Source organism: Engystomops pustulosus, chromosome 4 (genome assembly GCF_040894005.1).
Source record: "Engystomops pustulosus chromosome 4, aEngPut4.maternal, whole genome shotgun sequence".
NCBI lineage: Eukaryota > Metazoa > Chordata > Amphibia > Anura > Leptodactylidae > Engystomops > Engystomops pustulosus.
The window spans coordinates 5624936-5650498 of NC_092414.1; the positions used below are offsets into that span (position 1 = coordinate 5624936).

The 25563-nt window shown below is 63.6% G+C and overlaps 1 protein-coding gene across 2 annotated transcripts in view; it reads left to right on the forward strand.

Annotated features, from left to right (window-relative positions):
- The window catches only part of USP18 (ubiquitin specific peptidase 18), a 39741-nt gene that overhangs the window by 9554 nt on the left and 4624 nt on the right, over positions 1–25563 (forward strand). For both annotated transcript variants that reach the window (XM_072144875.1, XM_072144874.1), the window contains exons 3-7: positions 23061–23206; positions 23290–23369; positions 24705–24851; positions 24946–25038; positions 25113–25274. In XM_072144875.1, coding sequence (XP_072000976.1) covers positions 23061–23206; positions 23290–23369; positions 24705–24851; positions 24946–25038; positions 25113–25274 — 628 coding nt within the window. The remainder of the gene's footprint in view (positions 1–23060; positions 23207–23289; positions 23370–24704; positions 24852–24945; positions 25039–25112; positions 25275–25563) is intronic.

Genomic DNA, 25563 nt, shown 5'->3' on the forward strand with positions numbered 1-25563 from the left:
ACGCCGACACTTGGGGGACAGGACAGGGACACGCCGACACTTGGGGGACAGGACAGGGACACGCTGACACTTGGGGGGACAGGACAGGGACACGCTGACACTTGGGGGGACAGGACAGGGACACGCTGACACTTGGGGGGACAGGACAGGGACACGCTGACACTTGGGTGGGACAGGACAGGGACACGCTGACACTTGGGGGACAGGACAGGGACACGCTGACACTTGGGGGACAGGACAGGGACACGCTGACACTTGGGGGACAGGACAGGGACACGTTGACACTTGGGGGACAGGACAGGGACACGCTGACACTTGGGGGGACAGGACAGGGACACGCTGACACTTGGGGGACAGGACAGGGACACGCTGACACTTGGGGGGACAGGACAGGGACACGCTGACACTTGGGGACAGGACAGGGACACGCTGACACTTGGGGACAGGACAGGGACACGCTGACACTTGGGGGACAGGACAGGGACACGCTGACACTTGGGGGACAGGACAGGGACACGCTGACACATGGGGGGACAGGACAGGGACACGCTGACACTTGGGGGACAGGACAGGGACATGCTGACACTTGGGGGGACAGGACAGGGACACGCTGACACTTGGGGGACAGGACTGGGACGAGCTGACACTTGGGGGGACAGGACAGGGACACGCTGACACTTGGGGGGACAGGACAGGGACACGCTGACACTTGGGGGGACAGGACAGGGACACGCTGACACTTGGGGGGACAGGACAGGGACACGCTGACACTTGGGGGGACAGGACAGGGACACGCTGACACTTGGGGGGACAGGACAGGGACACGCTGAAACTTGGGGGACAGGACAGGGACACGCTGACACTTGGGGGGAAAGGACAGGGACACGCTGACACTTGGGGGACAGGACAGGGACACGCTGACACTTGGGGGGACAGGACAGGGACACGCTGACACTTGGGGGACAGGACAGGGACACGCTGACACTTGGGGGGACAGGACAGGGACACGCTGACACTTGGGGACAGGACAGGGACACGCTGACACTTGGGGACAGGACAGGGACACGCTGACACTTGGGGGACAGGACAGGGACACGCTGACACTTGGGGGACAGGACAGGGACACGCTGACACATGGGGGGACAGGACAGGGACACGCTGACACTTGGGGGACAGGACAGGGACATGCTGACACTTGGGGGGACAGGACAGGGACACGCTGACACTTGGGGGACAGGACTGGGACGAGCTGACACTTGGGGGGACAGGACAGGGACACGCTGACACTTGGGGGGACAGGACAGGGACACGCTGACACTTGGGGGGACAGGACAGGGACACGCTGACACTTGGGGGGACAGGACAGGGACACGCTGACACTTGGGGGGACAGGACAGGGACACGCTGACACTTGGGGGGACAGGACAGGGACACGCTGACACTTGGGGGGACAGGACAGGGACACGCTGAAACTTGGGGGACAGGACAGGGACACGCTGACACTTGGGGGGAAAGGACAGGGACACGCTGACACTTGGGGGACAGGACAGGGACGAGCTGACACTTGGGGGGACAGGACAGGGACACGCTGACACTTGGGGGGACAGGACAGGGACCCGCTGACACTTGGGGGACAGGACAGGGACACGCTGACACTTGGGGGGACAGGACAGGGACACGCTGACACTTGGGGGGACAGGACAGGGACACGCTGAAACTTGGGGGACAGGACAGGGACACGCTGACACTTGGCGGGACAGGACAGGGACACGCTGACACTTGGGGGGACAGGACAGGGACACGCTGACACTTGGGGGACAGGACAGGGACACGCTGACACTTGGGGGGACAGGACAGGGACACGCTGACACTTGAGGGACAGGACAGGGACACGCTGACACTTGGGGGGACAGGACAGGGACACGCTGACACTTGGGGGACAGGACAGGGACACGCTGACACTTGGGGGCAGGACAGGGACACGCTGACACTTGGGGGCAGGACAGGGACACGCTGACACTTGGGGGGACAGGACAGGGACACGCTGACACTTGGGGGGGACAGGACAGGGACACGCTGACACCTGGGGGACAGGACAGGGACACGCTGACACTTGGGGACAGGACAGGGACACGCTGACACTTGGGGGACAGGACAGGGACACGCTGACACTTGGGGGGGACAGGACAGGGACACGCTGACACTTGGGGGACAGGACAGGGACACGCTGACACTTGGGGGACAGGGACACGCTGACACTTGGGGGGACAGGACAGGGACACGCTGACACTTGAGGGGACAGGACAGGGACACGCTGACACTTGGGGGGACAGGACAGGGACACGCTGACACTTGGGGGACAGGACAGGGACACGCTGACACTTGGGGGACAGGACAGGGACACGCTGACACTTGGGGGACAGGACAGGGACACGCTGACACTTGGGGGACAGGACAGGGACACGCCGACACTTGGGGGACAGGACAGGGACACGCCGACACTTGGGGGACAGGACAGGGACACGCTGACACTTGGGGGGACAGGACAGGGACACGCTGACACTTGGGGGGACAGGACAGGGACACGCTGACACTTGGGGGGACAGGACAGGGACACGCTGACACTTGGGTGGGACAGGACAGGGACACGCTGACACTTGGGGGACAGGACAGGGACACGCTGACACTTGGGGGACAGGACAGGGACACGCTGACACTTGGGGGACAGGACAGGGACATGTTGACACTTGGGGGACAGGACAGGGACACGCTGACACTTGGGGGACAGGACAGGGACACGCTGACACTTGGGGGGACAGGACAGGGACACGCTGACACTTGGGGGACAGGACAGGGACACGCTGACACTTGGGGACAGGACAGGGACACGCTGACACATGGGGGGACAGGACAGGGACACGCTGACACTTGGGGGACAGGACAGGGACATGCTGACACTTGGGGGGACAGGACAGGGACACGCTGACACTTGGGGGACAGGACTGGGACGAGCTGACACTTGGGGGGACAGGACAGGGACACGCTGACACTTGGGGGGACAGGACAGGGACACGCTGACACTTGGGGGGACAGGACAGGGACACGCTGACACTTGGGGGGACAGGACAGGGACACGCTGAAACTTGGGGGACAGGACAGGGACACGCTGACACTTGGGGGACAGGACAGGGACGAGCTGACACTTGGGGGGACAGGACAGGGACACGCTGACACTTGGGGGGACAGGACAGGGACCCGCTGACACTTGGGGGGACAGGACAGGGACACGCTGACACTTGGGGGGACAGGACAGGGACACGCTGACACTTGGGGGGACAGGACAGGGACACGCTGAAACTTGGGGGACAGGACAGGGACACGCTGACACTTGGGGGACAGGACAGGGACACGCTGACACTTGGGGGACAGGACAGGGACACGCTGAAACTTGGGGGGACAGGACAGGGACACGCTGACACTTGGGGGACAGGACAGGGACACGCTGACACTTGGGGAGACAGGACAGGGACACGCTGACACTTGGGGGACAGGACAGGACAGGGACACGCTGACACTTGGGGGACAGGACAGGGACACGCTGACACTTGGGGGACAGGATAGGGACACGCTGACACTTGGGGGACAGGACATGGACACGCTGACACTTGGCGGGACAGGACAGGGACACGCTGACACTTGGGGGACAGGACAGGGACACGCTGACACTTGGGGGACAGGACAGGGACACGCTGACACTTGGGGGACAGGACAGGGACACGCTGACACTTGGGGGGACAGGACAGGGACACGCTGACACTTGGGGGGACAGGACAGTGACACGCTGACACTTGGGGGGACAGGACAGGGACACGCTGACACTTGGGGGGACAGGACAGGGACACGCTGACACTTGGGGGGACAGGACAGGGACACGCTGACACTTGGGGGGACAGGACAGGGACACGCTGACACTTGGGGGAACAGGACAGGGACACGCTGAAACTTGGGGGACAGGACAGGGACACGCTGACACTTGGGGGACAGGACAGGGACGAGCTGACACTTGGGGGGACAGGACAGGGACACGCTGACACTTGGGGGGACAGGACAGGGACACGCTGACACTTGGGGGACAGGACAGGGACACTCTGACACTTGGGGGGACAGGACAGGGACACGCTGACACTTGGGGGGACAGGACAGGGACACGCTGACACTTGGGGGGACAGGACAGGGACACGCTGACACTTGGGGGGACAGGACAGGGACACGCTGAAACTTGGGGGACAGGACAGGGACACGCTGACACTTGGGGGACAGGACAGGGACACGCTGACACTTGGGGGACAGGACAGGGACACGCTGAAACTTGGGGGGACAGGACAGGGACACGCTGACACTTGGGGGACAGGACAGGGACACGCTGACACCTGGCGGGACAGGACAGGGACACGCTGACACTTGGGGGGACAGGACAGGGACACGCTGACACTTGGGGGGACAGGACAGGGACACGCTGACACTTGGGGGGACAGGACAGGGACACGCTGACACTTGGGGGACAGGACAGGGACACGCTGACACTTGGGGGACAGGATAGGGACTCGCGGACACTTGGGGGGACAGGACAGGGACACGCTGACACTTGGGGGACAGGACAGGGACACGCTGACACTTGGGGGACAGTACAGGGACACGCTGACACTTGGGGGGACAGGACAGTGACACGCTGACACTTGGGGGGACAGGACAGGGACACGCTGACACTTGGGGGGACGGGACAGGGACACGCTGACACTTGGGGGGACAGGACAGGGACACGCTGACACTTGGGGGGACAGGACAGGGACACGCTGACACTTGGGGGGACAGGACAGGGACACGCTGACACTTGGGGGGACAGGACAGGGACACGCTGACACTTGGGGGGACAGGACAGGGACACGCTGACACTTGGGGGGACAGGACAGGGACACGCCGACACTTGGGGGACAGGACAGTGACACGCTGACACTTGGGGGGACAGGACAGGGACACGCTGACACTTGGGGGGGACAGGACAGGGACACGCTGACACTTGAGGGGACAGGACAGGGACACGCTGACACTTGGGGGGACAGGACAGGGACACGCTGACACTTGGGGGGACAGGACAGGGACACGCTGACACTTGGGGGGACAGGGACACGCTGACACTTGGGGGGACAGGACAGGGACACGCTGACACTTGGGGGGACAGGGACATGCTAACACTTGGGGGGACAGGACAGGGACACGCTGACACTTGGGGGGACAGGACAGGGACACGCTGACACTTGGGGGGGACAGGACAGGGACACGCTGACACTTGGGGGGGACAGGACAGGGACACGCTGACACTTGGGGGACAGGACAGGGACACGCTGACACTTGGGGGACAGGACAGGGACACGCTGACACTTGGGGGGACAGGACAGGGACACGCTGACACTTGGGGGGGACAGGACAGGGACAAGTTGACACTTGGGGGGACAGGACAGGGACACGCTGACACTTGGGGGGACAGGACAGGGACACGCTGACACTTGGGGGGGACAGGACAGGGACAAGTTGACACTTGGGGGGACAGGACAGGGACACGCTGACACTTGGGGGACAGGACGGGGACACGCTGACACTTGGGGGGACAGGACAGGGACACGCTGACACTTGGGGGACAGGACAGGGACACGCTGACACTTGGGGGACAGGACAGGGACACGCTGACACTTGGGGGGGACAGGACAGGGACACGCTGACACTTGGGGGGGACAGGACAGGGACACGCTGACACTTGGGGGACAGGACAGGGACACACTGACACTTGGGGGGGACAGGACAGGGACACGCTGACACTTGGGGGACAGGATAGGGACACGCTGACACTTGGGGGACAGGGACACGCTGACACTTGGGGGGATAGGACAGGGACACGCTGACACTTGGGGGGACAGGACAGGGACACGCTGACACTTGGGGGGACAGGACAGGGACACGCTGACACTTGGGGGACAGGACAGGGACACGCTGACACTTGGGGGAAAGGACAGGGACACGCTGACACTTGAGGGGACAGGACAGGGACACGCTGACACTTGGGGGGACAGGACAGGGACACGCTGACACTTGGGGGACAGGACAGGGACACGCTGACACTTGGGGGACAGGACAGGGACACGCTGACACTTGGGGGACAGGACAGGGACACGCCGACACTTGGGGGGACAGGACAGGGACACGCCGACACTTGGGGGACAGGACAGGGACACGCCGACACTTGGGGGACAGGACAGGGACACGCTGACACTTGGGGGACAGGACAGGGACAGGCTGACACTTGGGGGGACAGGACAGGGACACGCTGACACTTGGGGGGACAGGACAGGGACACGCTGACACTTGGGTGGGACAGGACAGGGACACGCTGACACTTGGGGGACAGGACAGGGACACGCTGACACTTGGGGGACAGGACAGGGACACGCTGACACTTGGGGGACAGGACAGGGACACGTTGACACTTGGGGGACAGGACAGGGACACGCTGACACTTGGGGGGACAGGACAGGGACACGCTGACACTTGGGTGGGACAGGACAGGGACACGCTGACACTTGGGGGGACAGGACAGGGACACGCTGACACTTGGGGGACAGGGACACGCTGACACTTGGGGGACAGGACAGGGACGAGCTGACACTTGGGGGGACAGGACAGGGACACGCTGACACTTGGGGGGACAGGACAGGGACACGCTGACACTTGGGGGGACAGGACAGGGACACGCTGACACTTGGGGGGACAGGACAGGGACACGCTGACACTTGGGGGGACAGGACAGGGACACGCTGAAACTTGGGGGACAGGACAGGGACACGCTGACACTTGGGGGACAGGACAGGGACACGCTGACACTTGGGGGACAGGACAGGGACACGCTGAAACTTGGGACAGGACAGGGACACGCTGACACTTGGGGGGTAGGACAGGGACACGCTGACACTTGGGGGGGACAGGGCAGGGACACGCTGACACTTGGGGGACAGGACAGGGACACGCTGACACTTGGCGGGACAGGACAGGGACACGCTGACACTTGGGGGGACAGGACAGGGACACGCTGACACTTGGGGGGACAGGACAGGGACACGCTGACACTTGGGGGGACAGGACAGGGACACGCTGACACTTGGGGGACAGGACAGGGACACGCTGACACTTGGGGGACAGGACAGGGACACGCTGACACTTGGGGGGACAGGACAGGAACACGCTGACACTTGGGGGACAGGACAGGGACACGCTGACACTTGGGGGGACAGGACAGGGACACGCTGACACTTGGGGGGACAGGACAGGGACACGCTGACACTTGGGGGGACAGGACAGGGACACGCTGACACTTGGGGGACAGGACAGGGACACGCTGACACTTGGGGGACAGGATAGGGACTCGCGGACACTTGGGGGGACAGGACAGGGACACGCTGACACTTGGGGGACAGGACAGGGACACGCTGACACTTGGGGGACAGGACAGGGACACGCTGACACTTGGGGGGACAGGACAGTGACACGCTGACACTTGGGGGGACAGGACGGGGACACGCTGACACTTGGGGGGACAGGACAGGGACACGCTGACACTTGGGGGGGACAGGACAGGGACACGCTGACACTTGGGGGGACAGGACAGGGACACGCTGACACTTGGGGGGACAGGACAGGGACACGCTGACACTTGGGGGGACAGGACAGTGACACGCTGACACTTGGGGGGACAGGACGGGGACACGCTGACACTTGGGGGGACAGGACAGGGACACGCTGACACTTGGGGGGAAAGGATAGGGACACGCTGATACTTGGGGGGAAAGGACAGGGACACGCTGACACTTGGGGGGGACAGGACAGGGACACGCTGACACTTGGGGGGAAAGGATAGGGACACGCTGATACTTGGGGGGACAGGACAGGGACACGCTGACACTTGGGGGGGACAGGACAGGGACACGCTGACACTTGGGGGGGACAGGACAGGGACACGCTGACACTTGGGGGGGACAGGACAGGGACACGCTGACACTTGGGGGGGACAGGACAGGGACACGCTGACACTTGGGGGGGACAGGACAGGGACACGCTGACACTTGGGGGGGACAGGACAGGGACACGCTGACACTTGGGGGACAGGACAGGGACACGCTGACACTTGGGGTACAGGACAGGGACACGCTGACACTTGGGGGGTCAGGACAGGGACACGCTGACACTTGGGGGGACAGGACAGGGACACGCTGACACTTGGGGGGACAGGACAGGGACACGCTGACACTTGGGGGATAGGACAGGGACACGCTGACACTTGGGGGGGACAGGACAGGGACACGCTGACACTTGGGGGACAGGACGGGGACACGCTGACACTTGGGGGGGACAGGACAGGGACACGCTGACACTTGGGGGACAGGACAGGGACACGCTGACACTTGGGGGACAGGACAGGGACACGCTGACACTTGGGGGACAGGACAGGAACACGCTGACACTTGGGGGGACAGGACAGGGACACGCTGATACTTGGGGGGGACAGGGACACGCTGACACTTGGGGGGACAGGACAGGGACACGCTGACACTTGGGGGGGACAGGACAGGGACAAGTTGACACTTGGGGGGACAGGACAGGGACACGCTGACACTTGGGGGCAGGACAGGGACGCGCTGACACTTGGGGGGACAGGACAGGGACACGCTGACACTTGGGGGACAGGACAGGGACACGCTGACACTTGGGGGGACAGGACAGGGACACGCTGACACTTGGGGGGACAGGACAGGGACACGCTGATACTTGGGGGGGACAGGGACACGCTGACACTTGGGGGGACAGGACAGGGACACGCTGACACTTGGGGGGGACAGGACAGGGACAAGTTGACACTTGGGGGGACAGGACAGGGACACGCTGACACTTGGGGGCAGGACAGGGACGCGCTGACACTTGGGGGGACAGGACAGGGACACGCTGACACTTGGGGGACAGGACAGGGACACGCTGACACTTGGGGGACAGGACAGGGACACGCTGACACTTGGGGGACAGGACAGGGACACGCTGACACTTGGGGGCAGGACAGGGACACGCTGACACTTGGGGGGACAGGACAGGGACACGCTGACACTTGGGTGGGACAGGACAGGGACACGCTGACACTTGGGTGGGACAGGACAGGGACATGCTGACACTTGGGGGACAGGACAGGGACACGCTGACACTTGGGGACAGGACAGGGACACGCTGACACTTGGGGGACAGGACAGGGACACGCTGACACTTGGGGGGGACAGGACAGGGACACGCTGACACTTGGGGGACAGGACAGGGACACGCTGACACTTGGGGGACAGGGACACGCTGACACTTGGGGGGACAGGACAGGGACACGCTGACACTTGGGGGGACAGGACAGGGACACGCTGACACTTGGGGGACAGGACAGGGACACGCTGACACTTGGGGGACAGGACAGGGACACGCTGACACTTGGGGGACAGGACAGGGACATGCTGACACTTGGGGGACAGGACAGGGACACGCTGACACTTGAGGGGACAGGACAGGGACACGCTGACACTTGGGGGGACAGGACAGGGACACGCTGACACTTGGGGGACAGGACAGGGACACGCTGACACTTGGGGGACAGGACAGGGACACGCTGACACTTGGGGGACAGGACAGGGACACGCTGACACTTGGGGGACAGGACAGGGACACGCCGACACTTGGGGGGACAGGACAGGGACACGCCGACACTTGGGGGACAGGACAGGGACACGCCGACACTTGGGGGAAAGGACAGGGACACGCTGACACTTGGGGGGACAGGACAGGGACACGCTGACACTTGGGTGGGACAGGACAGGGACACGCTGACACTTGGGTGGGACAGGACAGGGACACGCTGACACTTGGGGGACAGGACAGGGACACGCTGACACTTGGGGGGACAGGACAGGGACACGCTGACACTTGGGGACAGGACAGGGACACGCTGACACATGGGGGGACAGGACAGTGACACGCTGACACTTGGGGGACAGGACTGGGACGAGCTGACACTTGGGGGGACAGGACAGGGACGAGCTGACACTTGGGGGGACAGGACAGGGACGAGCTGACACTTGGGGGGACAGGACAGGGACACGCTGACACTTGGGGGGACAGGACAGGGACACGCTGACACTTGGGGGGACAGGACAGGGACACGCTGACACTTGGAGGGACAGGACAGGGACACGCTGACACTTGGGGGGACAGGACAGGGACACGCTGACACTTGGGGGGACAGGACAGGGACACGCTGACACTTGGGGGGGACAGGACAGGGACACGCTGACACTTGGGGGACAGGACAGGGACGAGCTGACACTTGGGGGGACAGGACAGGGACACGCTGACACTTGGGGGGACAGGACAGGGACACGCTGACACTTGGGGGGACAGGACAGGGACACGCTGACACTTGGGGGGACAGGACAGGGACACGCTGACACTTGGGGGGACAGGACAGGGACACGCTGAAACTTGGGGGACAGGACAGGGACACGCTGACACTTGGGGGACAGGACAGGGACACGCTGACACTTGGGGGACAGGACAGGGACACGCTGAAACTTGGGGGGACAGGACAGGGACACGCTGACACTTGGGGGACAGGACAGGGACACGCTGACACTTGGCGGGACAGGACAGGGACACGCTGACACTTGGGGTACAGGACAGGGACACGCTGACACTTGGGGGGACAGGACAGGGACACGCTGACACTTGGGGGACAGGACAGGGACACGCTGACACTTGGGGGACAGGACAGGGACACGCTGACACTTGAGGGACAGGACAGGGACACGCTGACACTTGGGGGACAGGACAGGGACACGCTGACACTTGGGGGACAGGACAGGGACACGCTGACACTTGGGGGCAGGACAGGGACACGCTGACACTTGGGGGGACAGGACAGGGACACGCTGACACTTGGGTGGGACAGGACAGGGACACGCTGACACTTGGGTGGGACAGGACAGGGACACGCTGACACTTGGGGGACAGGACAGGGACACGCTGACACTTGGGGACAGGACAGGGACACGCTGACACTTGGGGGACAGGACAGGGACACGCTGACACTTGGGGGGGACAGGACAGGGACACGCTGACACTTGGGGGGGACAGGACAGGGACACGCTGACACTTGGGGGACAGGACAGGGACACGCTGACACTTGGGGGACAGGGACACGCTGACACTTGGGGGGACAGGACAGGGACACGCTGACACTTGAGGGGACAGGACAGGGACACGCTGACACTTGGGGGGACAGGACAGGGACACGCTGACACTTGGGGGACAGGACAGGGACACGCTGACACTTGGGGGACAGGACAGGGACACGCTGACACTTGGGGGACAGGACAGGGACACGCTGACACTCGGGGGACAGGACAGGGACACGCCGACACTTGGGGGGACAGGACAGGGACACGCCGACACTTGGGGGACAGGACAGGGACACGCCGACACTTGGGGGACAGGACAGGGACACGCTGACACTTGGGGGGACAGGACAGGGACACGCTGACACTTGGGGGGACAGGACAGGGACACGCTGACACTTGGGGGGACAGGACAGGGACACGCTGACACTTGGGTGGGACAGGACAGGGACACGCTGACACTTGGGGGACAGGACAGGGACACGCTGACACTTGGGGGACAGGACAGGGACACGTTGACACTTGGGGGACAGGACAGGGACACGCTGACACTTGGGGGGACAGGACAGGGACACGCTGACACTTGGGGGACAGGACAGGGACACGCTGACACTTGGGGGGACAGGACAGGGACACGCTGACACTTGGGGACAGGACAGGGACACGCTGACACTTGGGGACAGGACAGGGACACGCTGACACTTGGGGGACAGGACAGGGACACGCTGACACTTGGGGGACAGGACAGGGACACGCTGACACATGGGGGGACAGGACAGGGACACGCTGACACTTGGGGGACAGGACAGGGACACGCTGACACTTGGGGGGACAGGACAGGGACACGCTGACACTTGGGGGACAGGACTGGGACGAGCTGACACTTGGGGGGACAGGACAGGGACACGCTGACACTTGGGGGGACAGGACAGGGACACGCTGACACTTGGGGGGACAGGACAGGGACACGGTGACACTTGGGGGACAGGACAGGGACACGCTGATACTTGGGGGACAGGGACACGCTGACACTTGGGGGGGACAGGACAGGGACATGCTGACACTTGGGGGGACAGGACAGGGACACGCTGACACTTGGGGGGACAGGACAGGGACACGCTGACACTTGGGGGGACAGGACAGGGACACGCTGACACTTGGGGGGACAGGACAGGGACACGCTGAAACTTGGGGGACAGGACAGGGACACGCTGACACTTGGGGGACAGGACAGGGACGAGCTGACACTTGGGGGGACAGGACAGGGACACGCTGACACTTGGGGGGACAGGACAGGGACCCGCTGACACTTGGGGGACAGGACAGGGACACGCTGACACTTGGGGGGACAGGACAGGGACACGCTGACACTTGGGGGGACAGGACAGGGACACGCTGAAACTTGGGGGACAGGACAGGGACACGCTGACACTTGGCGGGACAGGACAGGGACACGCTGACACTTGGGGGGACAGGACAGGGACACGCTGACACTTGGGGGACAGGACAGGGACACGCTGACACTTGGGGGGACAGGGACATGCTAACACTTGGGGGGACAGGACAGGGACACGCTGACACTTGGGGGGACAGGACAGGGACACGCTGACACTTGGGGGGGACAGGACAGGGACACGCTGACACTTGGGGGGACAGGACAGGGACACGCTGACACTTGGGGGGACAGGACAGGGACACGCTGACACTTGGGGGGGACAGGACAGGGACACGCTGACACTTGGGGGGGACAGGACAGGGACACGCTGACACTTGGGGGACAGGACAGGGACACGCTGACACTTGGGGGACAGGGACACGCTGACACTTGGGGGACAGGGACACGCTGACACTTGGGGGGACAGGACAGGGACACGCTGACACTTGGGGGACAGGACAGGGACACGCTGACACTTGGGGGACAGGACAGGGACACGCTGACACTTGGGGGACAGGACAGGGACACGCTGACACTTGAGGGACAGGACAGGGACACGCTGACACTTGGGGGACAGGACAGGGACACGCTGACACTTGGGGGGACAGGACAGGGACACGCTGACACTTGGGGGGACAGGACAGGGACACGCTGACACTTGGGGGGACAGGACAGGGACACGCTGACACTTGGGGGACAGGACAGGGACACGCTGACACTTGGGGGACAGGATAGGGACTCGCGGACACTTGGGGGGACAGGACAGGGACACGCTGACACTTGGGGGACAGGACAGGGACACGCTGACACTTGGGGGGGACAGGACAGGGACACGCTGACACTTGGGGGGGACAGGACAGGGACACGCTGACACTTGGGGGACAGGACAGGGACACGCTGACACTTGGGGGGGACAGGACAGGAACACGCTGACACTTGGGGGACAGGACAGGGACACGCTGACACTTGGGGGGACAGGACAGTGACACGCTGACACTTGGGGGGACAGGACAGGGACACGCTGACACTTGGGGGGACAGGACAGGGACACGCTGACACTTGGGGGACAGGACAGGGACACGCCGACACTTGGGGGGGACAGGACAGGGACACACTGACACTTGGGGGGACAGGACAGGGACACGCTGACACTTGGGGGGACAGGACAGGGACACGCTGACACTTGGGGGGACAGGACGGGGACACGCTGACACTTGGGGGGACAGGACAGGGACACGCTGACACTTGGGGGGGACAGGACAGGGACACGCTGACACTTGGGGGGGACAGGACAGGGACACGCTGACACTTGGGGGGACAGGACAGGGACACGCTGACACTTGGGGGGACAGGACAGGGACACGCTGACACTTGGGGGGACAGGACAGTGACACGCTGACACTTGGGGGGACAGGACAGGGACACGCCGACACTTGGGGGGGACAGGACAGGGACACGCTGACACTTGGGGGGAAAGGATAGGGACACGTTGACACTTGGGGGGGACAGGACAGGGACACGCTGACACTTGGGGGGACAGGACAGGGACACGCTGACACTTGGGGGGGACAGGACAGGGACACGCTGACACTTGGGGGGACAGGACAGGGACACGCTGATACTTGGGGGGACAGGACAGGGACACGCTGACACTTGGGGGGGACAGGACAGGGACACGCTGACACTTGGGGGGGACAGGACAGGGACACGCTGACACTTGGGGGGGACAGGACAGGGACACGCTGACACTTGGGGGGGACAGGACAGGGACACGCTGACACTTGGGGGGGACAGGACAGGGACACGCTGACACTTGGGGGGGACAGGACAGGGACACGCTGACACTTGGGGGGGACAGGACAGGGACACGCTGACACTTGGGGGGGACAGGACAGGGACACGCTGACACTTGGGGGGACAGGACAGGGACACGCTGACACTTGGGGTACAGGACAGGGACACGCTGACACTTGGGGGGACAGGACAGGGACACGCTGATACTTGGGGGGGACAGGGACACGCTGACACTTGGGGGGACAGGACAGGGACACGCTGACACTTGGGGGGGACAGGACAGGGACACGCTGACACTTGGGGGGACAGGACAGGGACACGCTGACACTTGGGGGCAGGACAGGGACGCGCTGACACTTGGGGGGACAGGACAGGGACACGCTGACACTTGGGGGACAGGACAGGGACACGCTGACACTTGGGGGACAGGACAGGGACACGCTGACACTTGGGGGACAGGACAGGGACACGCTGACACTTGGGGGACAGGACAGGGACACGCTGACACTTGAGGGACAGGACAGGGACACGCTGACACTTGGGGGACAGGACAGGGACACGCTGACACTTGAGGGACAGGACAGGGACACGCTGACACTTGGGGGACAGGACAGGGACACGCTGACACTTGGGGGACAGGACAGGGACACGCTGACACTTGGGGGCAGGACAGGGACACGCTGACACTTGGGGGGACAGGACAGGGACACGCTGACACTTGGGTGGGACAGGACAGGGACACGCTGACACTTGGGTGGGACAGGACAGGGACACGCTGACACTTGGGGGACAGGACAGGGACACGCTGACACTTGGGGACAGGACAGGGACACGCTGACACTTGGGGGACAGGACAGGGACACGCTGACACTTGGGGGGGACAGGACAGGGACACGCTGACACTTGGGGGACAGGACAGGGACACGCTGACACTTGGGGGACAGGGACACGCTGACACTTGGGGGGACAGGACAGGGACACGCTGACACTTGGGGGGACAGGACAGGGACACGCTGACACTTGGGGGACAGGACAGGGACACGCTGACACTTGGGGGACAGGACAGGGACACGCTGACACTTGGGGGACAGGACAGGGACACGCTGACACTTGGGGGACAGGACAGGGACACGCTGACACTTGGGGGACAGGACAGGGACACGCTGACACTTGGGGGACAGGACAGGGACACGCTGACACTTGGGGGACAGGACAGGGACACGCTGACACTTGGGGGACAGGACAGGGACACGCCGACACTTGGGGGGACAGGACAGGGACACGCCGACACTTGGGGGACAGGACAGGGACACGCCGACACTTGGGGGACAGGACAGGGACACGCTGACACTTGGGGGGACAGGACAGGGACACGCTGACACTTGGGGGGACAGGACAGGGACACGCTGACACTTGGGTGGGACAGGACAGGGACACGCTGACACTTGGGGGGACAGAACAGGGACACGCTGACACTTGGGGGACAGGACAGGGACACGCTGACACTTGGGGACAGGACAGGGACACGCTGACACATGGGGGGACAGGACAGGGACACGCTGACACTTGGGGGACAGGACAGGGACATGCTGACACTTGGGGGGACAGGACAGGGACACGCTGACACTTGGGGGACAGGACTGGGACGAGCTGACACTTGGGGGGACAGGACAGGGACACGCTGACACTTGGGGGGACAGGACAGGGACACGCTGACACTTGGGGGGACAGGACAGGGACACGCTGACACTTGGGGGGACAGGACAGGGACACGCTGACACTTGGGGGGACAGGACAGGGACACGCTGACACTTGGGGGACAGGACAGGGACGAGCTGACACTTGGGGGGACAGGACAGGGACACGCTGACACTTGGGGGGACAGGACAGGGACACGCTGACACTTGGGGGGACAGGACAGGGACACGCTGACACTTGGGGGGACAGGACAGGGACACGCTGACACTTGGGGGGACAGGACAGGGACACGCTGAAACTTGGGGGACAGGACAGGGACACGCTGACACTTGGGGGACAGGACAGGGACACGCTGACACTTGGGGGACAGGACAGGGACACGCTGAAACTTGGGGGGACAGGACAGGGACACGCTGACACTTGGGGGACAGGACAGGGACACGCTGACACTTGGCGGGACAGGACAGGGACACGCTGACACTTGGGGGGACAGGACAGGGACACGCTGACACTTGGGGGACAGGACAGGGACACGCTGACACTTGGGGGACAGGACAGGGACACGCTGACACTTGGGGGACAGGACAGGGACACGCTGACACTTGGGGGACAGGACAGGGACACGCTGACACTTGGGGGCAGGACAGGGACACGCTGACACTTGGGGGGACAGGACAGGGACACGCTGACACTTGGGGGACAGGACAGGGACACGCTGACACTTGGGTGGGACAGGACAGGGACACGCTGACACTTGGGGGACAGGACAGGGACACGCTGACACTTGGGTGGGACAGGACAGGGACACGCTGACACTTGGGGGACAGGACAGGGACACGCTGACACTTGGGGGACAGGACAGGGACACGCTGACACTTGGGGGACAGGACAGGGACACGCTGACACTTGGGGACAGGACAGGGACATGCTGACACTTGGGGGACAGGACAGGGACACGCTGACACTTGGGGGGGACAGGACAGGGACACGCTGACACTTGGGGGACAGGACAGGGACACGCTGACACTTGGGGGACAGGACAGGGACACGCTGACACTTGAGGGGACAGGACAGGGACACGCTGACACTTGAGGGGACAGGACAGGGACACGCTGACACTTGGGGGGACAGGACAGGGACACGCTGACACTTGGGGGACAGGACAGGGACACGCTGACACTTGGGGGGACAGGACAGGGACACGCTGACACTTGGGGGGACAGGACAGGGACACGCTGACACTTGAGGGGACAGGACAGGGACACGCTGACACTTGGGGGGACAGGACAGGGACACGCTGACACTTGGGGGACAGGACAGGGACACGCTGACACTTGGGGGGACAGGACAGGGACACGCTGACACTTGGGGGGACAGGGACATGCTAACACTTGGGGGGACAGGACAGGGACACGCTGACACTTGGGGGGACAGGGACACGCTGACACTTGGGGGGACAGGACAGGGACACGCTGACACTTGGGGGGACAGGGACATGCTAACACTTGGGGGGACAGGACAGGGACACGCTGACACTTGGGGGGACAGGGACACGCTGACACTTGGGGGGACAGGACAGGGACACGCTGACACTTGGGGGGACAGGGACACGCTGACACTTGGGGGGACAGGACGGGGACACGCTAACACTTGGGGGGACAGGACAGGGACACGCTGACACTTGGGGGGACAGGGACACGCTGACACTTGGGGGGGACAGGACAGGGACACGCTGACACTTGGGGGGGACAGGACAGGGACACGCTGACACTTGGGGGACAGGACAGGGACACGCTGACACTTGGGGGGACAGGACAGTGACACGCTGACACTTGGGGGGACAGGACAGGGACACGCTGACACTTGGGGGGACAGGACAGGGACACGCTGACACTTGGGGGGACAGGACAGGGACACGCTGACACTTGGGGGGACAGGACAGGTACACGCTGACACTTGGGGGACAGGACAGGGACACGCTGACACTTGGGGGACAGGACGGGGACACGCTGACACTTGGGGGGACAGGACAGGGACACGCTGACACTATGGGGGACAGGACAGGGACACGCTGACACTTGGGGGGGACAGGACAGGGACACGCTGACACTGGGGGGGACAGGACAGGGACACGCTGACACTTGGGGGGACAGGACAGGGACACGCTGACACTTGGGGGGACAGGACAGGGACACGCTGACACTTGGGGGACTGGACAGGGACACGCTGACACTTGGGGGGACAGGACAGGGACACGCTGACACTTGGGGGGACAGGACAGGGACACGCTGACACTTGGGGGGACAGGACAGGGACACGCTGACACTTGGGGGGGACAGGACAGGGACACGCTGACACTTGGGGGACAGGACAGGGACACGCTGACACTTGGGGGACAGGACAGGGACACACTGACACTTGGGGGGACAGGACAGGGACACACTGACACTTGGGGGGACAGGACAGGGACACGCTGACACTTGGGGGGACAGGACAGGGACACGCTGACACTTGGGGGGACAGGACAGGGACACGCTGACACTTGGGGGGACAGGACAGGGACACGCTGACACTTGGGGGGACAGGACAGGGACACGCTGACACTTGGGGGGACAGGACAGGGACACGCTGACACTTGGGGGACAGGACAGGGACACGCTGACACTTGGGGGGACAGGACAGGACACGCTGACACTTGGGGTACAGGACAGGGACACGCTGACACTTGGGGGGACAGGACAGGGACACGCTGACACTTGGGGGGACAGGATAGGGACACGCTGACACTTGGGGGACAGGACAGGGACACGCTGACACTTGGGGGGACAGGACAGGGACACGCTGACACTTGGGGCACAGGACAGGGACATGCTGACACTTGGGGGACAGGACACGCTGACACTGGGGGGGACAGGACAGGGACACGCTGACACTTGGGGGGACAGGACAGGGACACGCTGACACTTGGGGGGACAGGACAGTGACACGCTGACACTTGGGGCACAGGACGGGGACACGCTGACACTTGGGGGGACAGGACACGCTGACACTGGGGGGGACAGGACAGGGACACGCTGACACTTGGGGGGACAGGACAGGGACACGCTGACACTTGGGGGGACAGGACACGCTGACACTGGGGGGGACAGGACAGGGACACGCTGACACTTGGGGGGACAGGACAGGGACACGCTGACACTTGGGGGGACAGGACAGGGACACGCTGACACTTGGGGGGACAGGACAGGGACACGCTGACACTTGGGGGGACAGGACAGGGACAAGCTGACACTTGGGGGACAGGACAGGGACACGCTGACACTTGGGGGGACAGGACGGGGACACGCTGACACTTGGGGGGACAGGACAGGGACACGCTGACACTTGGGGGGACAGGACAGGGACAAGCTGACACTTGGGGGACAGGACAGGGACACGCTGACACTTGGGGGGACAGGACAGGGACACGCTGACACTTGGGGGGACAGGACAGGGACACGCTGACACTTGGGGGGGACAGGACAGGGTCACGTTGACACTTGCGGTTGACAGGACAGGGACACGCTGACACTTGGGGGGGACAGGACAGGGACACGCTGACACTTGGGGGGGACAGGACAGGGACACGCTGACACTTGGGGGGGACAGGACAGGGACACGCTGACACTTGGGGGGGACAGGACAGGGACACGCTGACACTTGGGGGGGACAGGACAGGGACACGCTGACACTTGGGGGGGACAGGACAGGGACACGCTGACACTTGGGGGGGACAGGACAGGGACACGCTGACACTTGGGGGGGACAGGACAGGGACACGCTGACACTTGGGGGGACAGGACAGGGACACGCTGACACTTGGGGGGACAGGGACACGCTGACACTTGGGGGGACAGGGACACGCTGACACTTGGGGGGACAGGGACATGCTAACACTTGGGGGGACAGGACAGGGACACCCTGACACTTGGGGGGACAGGGACACGCTGACACTTGGGGGGACAGGACAGGGACACGCTGACACTTGGGGGGGACAGGACAGGGACACGCTGACACTTGGGGGGGACAGGACAGGGACACGCTGACACTTGGGGGACAGGACAGGGACACGCTGACACTTGGGGGGGCAGGACAGGGACACGCTGACACTTGGGGGACAGGACAGGGACACGCTGACACTTGGGGGGACAGGACAGGGACACGCTGACACTTGGGGGGACAGGACAGGGACACGCTGACACTTGGGGGACAGGACAGGGACACACTGACACTTGGGGGGACAGGACAGGGACACGCTGACACTTGGGGGACAGGACAGGGACACGCTGACACTTGGGGGGACAGGACAAGGACACGCTGACACTTGGGGGGACAGGACAGGGACACGCTGACACTTGGGGGGACAAGACAGGGACACGCTGACACTTGGGGGGACAGGACAGGGACACGCTGACACTTGGGGGGACAGGACAGGGACACGCTGACACTTGGGGGGACAGGACAGGGACACGCTGACACTTGGGGGGACAGGACAGGGACACGCTGACACTTGGGGGGACAGGACAGGGACACGCTGACACTTGGGGGGACAGGACAGGGACACGCTGACACTTGGGGGGACAGGACAGGGACACGCTGACACTTGGGGGGGACAGGACAGGGACACGCTGACACTCGGGGGAACAGGACAGGGACACGCTGACACTTGGGGGATAGGACAGGGACACGCTGACACTTGGGGAACTGGACTGGGACACGCTGACACTTGGGGGGACAGGACAGGGACACACTGACACTTGGGGGACAGGACAGGGACACGCTGACACTTGGGGGGACAGGACAGGGACACGCTGACACTTGGGGGGATAGGACAGGGACACGCTGACACTTGGGGGGACAGGACAGGGACACGCTGACACTTGGGGGGACAGGACAGGGACACGCTGACACTTGGGGGACAGGACAGGGACACGCTGACACTTGGGGGACAGGACAGGGACACGCTGACACTTGGGGGGACAGGACAGGGACACGCTGACACTTGGGGGGACAGGACAGGGACACGCTGACACTTGGGGGGACAGGACAGGGACACGCTGACACTTGGGGGGACAGGATAGGGACACGCTGACACTTGGGGGGACAGGATAGGGACACGCTGACACTTGGGGGGACAGGACAGGGACACGCTGACACTTGGGGGGACAGGATAGGGACACGCTGACACTTGGGGGACAGGACGGGGACACGCTGACACTTGGGGGGACAGGACAGGGACACGCTGACACTTGGGGGACAGGACAGGGACACGCTGACACTTGGGGGGACAGGACAGGGACACGCTGACACTTGGGGGACAGGACAGGGACACGCTGACACTTGGGGGACAGGACAGGGACACGCTGACACTTGCGGGGACAGGACAGGGACACGCTGACACTTGGGGGACAGGACAGGGACACGCTGACACTTGGGGGACAGGACAGGGACACGCTGACACTTGGGGGGACACGACAGGGACACGCTGACACTTGGGGGGACAGGACAGGGACACGCTGACACTTGGGGGACAGGACAGGGACACGCTGACACTTCGGGGTACAGGACAGGGACACGCTGACACTTGGGGGTACAGGACAGGGACACGCTGACACTTGGGGGAGAGGACAGGGACACGCTGACACTTGGGGGGACAGGACAGGAACACGCTGACACTTGGGGGACAGGACAGGGACACGCTGACACTTGGGGGACAGGACAGGGACACGCTGACACTTGGGGGTACAGGACAGGGACACGCTGACACTTGGGGGGACAGGACAGGGACACGCTGACACTTGGGGGGACAGGACAGGAACACGCTGACACTTGGGGGGACAGGACAGGGACACGCTGACACTTGGGGGGACAGGATAGGGACACGCTGACACTTGGGCGGACAGGACAGGGACACGCTGACACTTGGGCGGACAGGACAGGGACACGCTGACACTTGGGGGGACAGGATAGGGACACGCTGACACTTGGGCGGACAGGACAGGGACACGCTGACACTTGGGGGGACAGGACAGGGACACGCTGACACTTGGGGGACAGGACAGGGACACGCTGACACTTGGGGGGACAGGACAGGGACACGCTGACACTTGGTGGACAGGACAGGGACACGCTGACACTTGGGGGGACAGGACAGGGACACGCTGACACTTGGGGGGACAGGACAGGGACACGTTGACACTTGGGGGGACAGGACAGGGACACGCTGACACTTGGGGGACAGGACAGGAACACGCTGACACTTGGGGGGACAGGATAGGGACACGCTGACACTTGGGGGGACAGGACAGGGACACGCTGACACTTGGGGGGACAGGATAGGGACACGCTGACACTTGGGGGGACAGGATAGGGACACGCTGACACTTGGGGGGACAGGATAGGGACACGCTGACACTTGGGGGGACAGGACAGGGACACGCTGACACTTGGGGGACAGGACAGGGACACGCTGACACTTGGGGGGACAGGACAGGGACACGCTGACACTTGGGGGGACAGGACAGGGACACGCTGACACTTGGGGGGACAGGACAGGGACACGCTGACACTTGGGGGGACAGGATAGGGACACGCTGACACTTGGGGGGCAGGACAGGGACACGCTGACACTTGGGGGGACAGGGACACGCTGACACTTGGGGGACAGGACAGGGACACGCTGACACTTGGGGGGGACAGGACAGGGACACGCTGACACTTGGGGGGACAGGATAGGGACACGCTGACACTTGGGGGGACAGGATAGGGACATGCTGACCCTGTATTTCCTGCAGTATTGGGGTTCCCGGTGACGATGTACCCCCGGAGAAGAGACTTCCTTACGAGCTCCTTTCCCTGTTTGAGGAGATGCAGGACAGTCAGGAGGACGCTGTACCCCCATACCGGCTCCTGCGCTGCCTCCAGATGCTGAAAGTGACGTGTGAGTTTTCGGGAAGGGTATAGGGGGGCAGCCGCACACCATAGTGGGTACAGATCAGGACGTGTCTCTTGTGTCATTCCCAGTGGTCGCTCGGATCGATGTGGTCGAAGTCTTCTCCTCCTTCTGGGATCATCTCATCCGGGATGTGCCAAATCCTGACCTGGTAATGGTGTCAGTCTAGGGGTGCAGGCTCTAGCATCGGGCTCGGGGCTCTGGCATCGGGCTCGGGGCTCTGGCATCGGGCTGGGGGCTCTAGCATCGGGCTGGGGTCTCTGGCATCGGGCTGGGGTCTCTGGCATCGGGCTGGGGTCTCTGGCATCGGGCTGGGGGCTCTAATATCAGGCTGGGGTCTCTGGCATCGGGCTGGGGGCTCTAGCATCGGGCTGGGGGCTCTAGCATCGGGCTGGGGGCTCTGGCATCGGGCTCTGGCATCGGGCTGGGGGCTCTAATATCAGGCTGGGGTCTCTGGCATCGGGCTGGGGTCTCTGGCATCGGGCTGGGGGCTCTAATATCAGGCTGGGGTCTCTGGCATCGGGCTGGGGGCTCTAGCATCGGGCTGGGGGCTCTAGCATCGGGCTGGGGGCTCTGGCATCGGGCTGGGGTCTCTGGCATCGGGCTTGGGGCTCTGGCATCGTGCTGGGGGCTCTGGCATCGGGGGGCTCTGGCATCGGGCTGGGGGCTCTGGCATCGGGCTGGGGGCTCTGGCATCGGGCTGGGGGCTCTGGCATCGGGCTGGGGGCTCTGGCATCGGGCTTGGGGCTCTGGCATCGGGCTTGGGGCTCTGGCATCGGGCTGGGGGCTCTGGCATCGGGCTGGGGGCTCTAATATCAGGCTGGGGTCTCTGGCATCGGGCTGGGGGCTCTAGCATCGGGCTGGGGGCTCTAGCATCGGGCTGGGGGCTCTGGCATCGGGCTGGGGTCTCTGGCATCGGGCTTGGGGCTCTGGCATCGTGCTGGGGGCTCTGGCATCGGGGGGCTCTGGCATCGGGCTGGGGGCTCTGGCATCGGGCTGGGGGCTCTGGCATCGGGCTGGGGGCTCTGGCATCGGGCTGGGGGCTCTGGCATCGGGCTTGGGGCTCTGGCATCGGGCTTGGGGCTCTGGCATCGGGCTGGGGGCTCTGGCATCGGGCTGGGGGCTCTGGTATCGGGCTGGGGGCTCTGGCATCGGGCTTGGGGCTCTGGCATCGGGCTTGGGGCTCTGGCATCGGGCTTGGGGCTCTGGCATCGGGCTGGGGGCTCTGGCATCGGGCTCGGGGCTCTGGCATCGGGCTGGGGGCTCTGGCATCGGGCTGGGGGCTCTGGCATCGGGCTTGGGGCTCTGGCATCGGGCTTGGGGCTCTGGCATCGGGCTGGGGGCTCTAGTATGGGGCTGGGGGCTCTGGCATCGGGCTGGGGGCTCTGGCATCGGGCTGGGGGCTCTGGCATCGGGCTAGGGGCTCTAGCATCGGGGGGGCTCTGGCCTGGGGGGGCCTGATAACAGTGTCTTTCCCTCCATGCAGGAGGAGGAGCTGAGGTCTCTGTATAACATCTCGCTGGAGGAACACGTCACGTGCCAGAGGTGCCGCCACCAGAGCTCCGCCCACCGTGACCTCTTGTCCCTCCCACTCAGAGTTTCGCGCTACAAATATCACAAGACGTCGTCCCTGGTGAGTGACAGACAGATAGTGGGGGAGACGTCCTGAGGGCGCGCCCTCTGACCCCTGTGACCCCTCTGTGACCCCTGGTCTCCATGTTTGCCAGGAGCGGGCGCTCTCCAGATATTTCCTCTGCCAGGATTTGGATGAAGAGGAGAATTTCTGCTCCAAGTGCGGAAACAACACGCGGGCGAGTAAGGTAATCACTGACAGCAAGCAGAGGTCCTGAGCTCTCCTGTTATAACATGTAGGACCCGACTCTCCCCTCCCCAGGTCACTAACCTCCGCTCCCTGCCCCGAACCCTGACCTTTCACCTCAGACGTCTCTGCAAGAAGAAGAGGGAGAAGATCAACAGCACCGTGACCTTCCCCCCCGAACTGGACCTCCAGGAGGTACTGAGCCCCCGACACCTGCCCCCGGACCAGCAGCCAGAGGTGCGTATCTAATCCTGGCATGTGTGATACTGAGACGTGTATCTAATCCTGCCATGTGTGATACTGAGACGTGTATCTAATCCTGCCATGTGTGATACTGAGACGTGTATCTAATCCTGCCATGTGTGATACTGAGACGTGTATCTAATCCTGCCATGTGTGATACTGAGACGTGTATCTAATCCTGCCATGTGTGATACTGAGACGTGTATCTAATCCTGCCATGTGCGATACTGAGACGTGTATCTAATCCTGCCATGTGCGATACTGAGACGTGTATCTAATCCCA